At 27.9% G+C, this 6,000-nt stretch overlaps 1 protein-coding gene across 6 annotated transcripts in view; it reads right to left on the reverse strand.

Annotated features, from left to right (window-relative positions):
- Window positions 1-5,500, reverse strand: part of Oseg5 (intraflagellar transport protein Oseg5) — a 46,944-nt gene extending 41,444 nt beyond the window's left edge. Inside the window, exons 1-2 of one of the 6 annotated variants that reach the window (XM_076467601.1) lie at window positions 5,069-5,500; window positions 3,858-3,915 (exon numbers count right to left, since the gene is read on the reverse strand). In XM_076467601.1, the coding sequence (XP_076323716.1) occupies window positions 3,858-3,896 (39 nt within the window). In that variant the 5' untranslated portion in view covers window positions 3,897-3,915; window positions 5,069-5,500. Of the gene's footprint in view, window positions 1-3,857; window positions 3,916-4,352; window positions 4,723-5,068 lie in introns of those variants that run through there. The other 5 variants (XM_076467603.1, XM_076467606.1, XM_076467604.1 and 2 more) reach the window with 5 other exon arrangements.
- Window positions 5,501-6,000: the final 500 nt, after the last annotated feature.

Below are 6,000 nucleotides of genomic sequence, written 5' to 3' on the forward strand. Positions count from 1 at the left end.
CTCTGTCACAAATTTTCTTGTGACTATTCTATAATAACTAAATAAATTACCTGTTATTTCAAAATTATTATTTTTAGATTTCAAGCAATAAACCTAATAAGGATTCTTATCACAATGTGTGGTAGATGACATATCAACCAGCAAAAAAATTTATCCTAATGCTACAGGAAGAAAGATAGTACAACATTTACTTATTGTCACAAGATATATGTGATTATGCTAGATGACTTCTCTGCAGTGATTAAAGTGAATTATTAAGTGGAAATTGAGGTACTTTTTAAAAAACTATTAAAATCCCTATAACATGAAAAATATCTGTAATTACTCAACTCTGAACTTTTTTCTAATTCTATAATTAATGTAAAAACTTGAAAATAATTAGCAATTTTATAAGGATAAAAAATAAAGATTTTAAGGAGAAATTTGTTGATACTGACAGAAGTTTAGAAAAAAATATAAAAATTATTTACATTTTATAGTACATTCTGGAAGAAACTATAGAAAAATGTGGATGCTGAGAAAACAGTATACGTGTGTGTGTGTTTTTCTTATAGCAGAGCCACATGGGGCTATCTGCTGAGCCCACCGAGGGGAATCAGACCCCTGATTTCAGTGTTGTAAATCTGCAGACTTACTGCTATACTAGCAGGACTGGCAAAAACAGCATATTTAACAACCTAAAGCTTACTCTACTAGACAGTTTTGAAGTGGAACATGAAGACAGTCAAGGTTATTTCTCTTTTCAGTGCTTCCTAGCATGCTAGAGGTAGTCATAATTAAACATAGTGAGGTTAATGTTCTAACATTGTTAGAATGTTATTAGTCCACATCGAGTAATTTCTCACAAATTACTAGACAAATGAGCAAGTTATTTCACAATCATCAATAGATGAGTGAATAAAGAATAACTTGCCACTTTGTTTTCTTTTTTTTACTAAAACAGTCTTACCCTTAGCAACACTGGTTACAACTGTAACTTGTAATACGTTATCAATATATTAAAGTTACACACATTCCTGTATACACAAGGAAAACATTAACAAGAAGCATCACCTTGGCTGGTTATGTAACAAATGGCCACAATGCCACTCCTTCATGTTTGTAAGCTGTGTACAAGCTGAATTGATGCATATTGTTATATATAAAAACACCAACAGAAGTAGAAAGAGCTAGTAAGTTTATTACTTGGATAGTTGGAATAATCAATAATAATAATAATTGAAAACATTAGTTTTGCTTGTTGATTATTTAAATAAAAACAACCTGCAATGTTAAAATTTATTAAACAATATCTTATTGTCAATATTTCTACTACTTGAATAATCATATTCTAACTGATGGAATAATAATAAATGGTAGTTTTAAGAAACACTAATTTCAGTTAGTTGATTATTTTCTTGAGAATCAAATTAACAATTTTGATTTATGGATTAATGTATGCAACACTAAATGGTGCTCATACGTAATTCACTATATCAATTAATTAGTTAATTATCCAGCTTTAGTTCTTTTTAACCTAACTGTATTTGATTTTTATCAAGTTTCCTCAATATAAAATTTATGACAATTTGAGCATTCTATTTTACATACTGCTTATTGCTAATTTCTTATTTCTAAATGCTTATTTCTAATAGGTAGAAAAGTAAGTTTACAGTTCAATAATAAGTTTAAATTCTTGCTAACATTTAATCAATTTACTTCTGAAACTGCAGGTAATCCATGAATTTATGGAATAATACAAAAAAACACAAAACACTTTAGCGATATTCAGAACGTTTTGGAAACTTCTGGCAATCCTAAGTGTCTACTGACAATACTCAGAGTGAACTGATTGACTTATCTAAAGCTACTTTAATATATCTTTTTCAAAATCAAAGTATTTTGGTAACTATTGTACACAAGAGGGAAGTTTTGATAAAATTTTTACTAAAAAAATATTCCACAAAACATTGTAAGTTACCTTCCAATTCATATATATAAATCTGTACAAGTCTTTTTCCTAAATATACTAGCATGAAAAGAATCAAAAACAATTTACAGTAAGTTTCTTCTTTGTCTTTAAGCTTTACCTAAGGACAAAAACAGCTTTAAAAAAAACACAAAACTGTTCTACAACATCTACCAATAAAACACTGGTAGGAGTATGACCTACATACCTAAAATAAAAATAAGTTATTGAACATTAACAAGTATTAAAGACAAAAAGCTTCTCTTACCAGCATGTGGTATCAATCCAATCAAATACAGAATCATTAAAAATAAGAACATGTTTCTGTAGTAACAAAAATTAGAAGTATTTTTCTCAAACATGGATAGGTAAAAAAAAATTTAGCACTAATCATGTAAAGCTAAATTTGTTAGATCAGAAAGAGACTTAAGCAAAAATGGAGCTAATATTAAAGCTTACCAAAAGTTTCTCAAAATTAAGTTGACTAGAACAAGAAACAGACAATTTCAGTAGTTTTAATTAAAGTATCTGTTTGAGACACAAAAATGTAATCTAAAAGCTTCCCTGAATTACCATTAAAATATATATTAACTTAAACAATAGGTTTTAAAGAATTCTTATTTTTACTGGAAGTCCATATAAGATTAAGTAGTCATTTTACATTGAAATCCGATACAGGGATTTATTTATAAGTTCATAATGCTCAATGAAATGAATTAATTTTCTATTTCTACATCTATTAGGATTATTGTTAACAAGTTTAAAATACATAGTACAAAAAGCAAAAATCCATTTTACAAATATATTCTTTAAATCTTTCATAAAACCACCTCCCTTTATCCAAACTTGGAATGAGAATGTCTTTATTCTTTATCCAAACTTGGAATGAGAATGTCTTTATTCTTTATCCAAACTTGGAATGAGAATGTCTTTATTTTGATATAATTATTCAAACCTTTCAGCTCATTTTTCAAAAACTGGTTTTCACCATCCTTTACATATTCAAAACTTCATATATACTGTTGGGAAACTCTTTTAAAACAAAAGCTACTTAATACACCCATTTTGTTATTGCAAAAAAACATTGGATTGTAAGAATTATTTACAGTTTTAGAAATCAATCTGCTGGTTATGACTAGTTAGTCAGCAAAATCTCTGAGTCCAGTTTTTGACTTCAATAATAGGTGTTTTTTTAAAGGAAAAAATAAATTTTCCAAGATATGGGTATATAAAAATTATACAAAGCAAATAAAGACATGTTTTGCACTACAGCCCACAAGTAACAGTTTTGTACAAGACATTATAAAATGTTATAAGAAACTACTGTCTTCAGAAGACACAAATAAACAACTAAAACCATCAACATAAGAATAACCATGATTTTAATTCTCTTTAATCACACAATACACCATTTCAGCATATTTATTATGCTATTGTTACTGTCCTGTTTTTTCATCACATGGTAATATCTTGTTAACATAATGAAATATCATATGGCTTTCCTTTAGCACTGTTTCAGCAATTGTTTTTAACCCTTTGATGATTTAAAACCTGAAATACCCATAGTTTTTAACAACAGCAGGAATTTCATAAAGCTGACAAACTGTACTTTGACTCATTTTCTCACCCATTTAAAGTTTTTGTAATGATTTACTTAAATATTCTACAAATTACAATCAGCTGAAGATACAATTAACATTTTAGTAATAAAAATACCACAAAACATAATACACAGGTAACTGTTTTAACATGTTCTTAAACACAAAGCTAATAAAAGTAACAATAACTGCCTGAAAGAATAATCATGTGATTTCAAAAAATTATTAAAATTATCTTTTAACAATGCTCTTAACTATAATTTTAATTTTAGTATAATAAAAATGTAAACTTTTTAAACAAAGAAAAAGATATGTTTAGGATCTTTCTGAAGATACGTCTTGAACCTCATGTTATGTCCTGTTCAAATCCTGTGGAAATGAACAACAGAAAATCAGAGAGCTGTTCTTTTCAGAATAACAAGATCAGCTCAGATAATTTCTTGATAAAAACTAAGACACTTTACCAAAAAAATTAAAATAGAGATCTGTAAAGGAACATTTGCTCTAAACTCTCCCACTGTCATGTTTACAGATTAAAAAAATTCTCCTAATGCCAGATTTATTTTTTGATACATAACATTTGTAATATGTTAATCAATCCAGGCTATTATGCTTACTAAACTATAAAAACTTATTACATTCAAACATTTACAAGGTTTCCATTCTATGTACTTAATATTTTAATTCCACCACATCTAAAGGCAACTCATTCCAAAGACCACCTACACTGTTATAAAAATAAAACTATCTTAACTAAAGTTGATTTCTACCCTGCCAAAAGCTATAACTGTGTCTCCTAGTCTTACCTTTCAAATCGTTAAATACAAAAAAGATAAAAACAATATCAATCCCCTTTACAATCTTATACACCTCAAATACGATCCCCCTAACTCTTCCTTTCCAGAGAAAACAATGAAAGATTTCAGTATCTTCTTATATGACAAGTGCTCCATTTTAGTAACCCTTCTCTGAATCATTTCCAACAATTCAAAATATTTCTTTAAAGTAAGAAGCCCAAGACTGAACACAATATTCCAAATACATTCTAACCAGTGGCATGTACAATTAAGTTATAACCTCTTTTAGACTTATGTTAAAAACGTCTGTAGATACAACCTAAAATATATTTTTGCCCTATCACTAACAACGGCGCACTGCTTGGATGACTGATCAACTATGACACAAAGAACCTTTTCCTTCTTAACACTAAGGTTATTCCCATCTAAATGATAACATACAAGCAATATCATGCATTTATTAACTATTACTATTAATAGTAATACATCTTATTCGTTTAAATCGTAATACCTGAAAGTTACAAAATAACATGCTATTGAGCTTTAATAAATACAAATATATATATATATTATACAATAATAATAAGTATTGTTGTTAAATATTTCCCACTTTAAAATAATTTAAGCTTTAAACCGTTATTAATACTTCATAAATTACAGTATACTAGAACTTCAGTACAAGTTAAAAACATTTTTCAAACTAGGTTATCGTTAAACTTTCTTACTAAAATATTCGCTCCAATGACTGTTTTTTTTTTTTCTTGTGGTCGTACTTTCTATTCGTGTTTGTCGAGTCTAAACAATGTGGACATAGGCTTAACAAAAAATAGCCTAAAATTGTTTCTTACGTACGTTCACGTTCAAGCAATTTCTCTTCTGCAGATTTAAATACAAAGTTAATTTAAGATCAGATCATTAAGGTTATTACTCAAAACAACGCCATTATAAAATGAAATCAGTTTTACTATTTACTTTTTTTTTAATAAATATATACTTGAATATGTAATCGACATATTTACTTCACAATATATTATGTGGCGAAATTATAATACTCGACAGATGTAAAATCGATACACAAAAATTTAACGGAGGTACGGTAATTGCTTCTCAGAAAGCGGCTAAGCGTCCTTTCATATAATCGTAATTTGCTGAAAAAATCCAAACTTTGTAATTTTTCGGAATTATAATAAAATATAAACCTTACTATATATAGTTCACATACTAATGGCATTAAAAGTAGCAGTTTCTTTGACTAGATAATTTTAATATTCTAAATTTGTTTGTTTTTTTTATTTTGTATCAGTGTTGCAATTATTCGTTACCTACTTTTTAAATTTATTTATCTAAAGAAGTTAAGGCTTTTGGAAGTGAACGCAGAGTTATGAGAACAGCAGCGCCGGTCGAGAATTTTCCAATAGCATCGTCTGCTATGTTATTTAACTTTTAAGTGCTCTATTTTCAATTTTGTTACACTTTAGTTGTAGCGGTTTATACGAAATATTATGACACTAATAATAGCATGTTTCTACTCGATGGAAAGGCTGAACAGTAATTTAGTATTTAATATCGTATAGAATAACAAGTTGTATTTGAATATTTTAAATAAATACGTAATGATAAGAACATCAAATTCATCTATTTCACTTTACACAGTAAC

Source organism: Tachypleus tridentatus, chromosome 11, assembly GCF_004210375.1.
Source record: "Tachypleus tridentatus isolate NWPU-2018 chromosome 11, ASM421037v1, whole genome shotgun sequence".
NCBI classification, from domain to species: domain Eukaryota; kingdom Metazoa; phylum Arthropoda; class Merostomata; order Xiphosura; family Limulidae; genus Tachypleus; species Tachypleus tridentatus.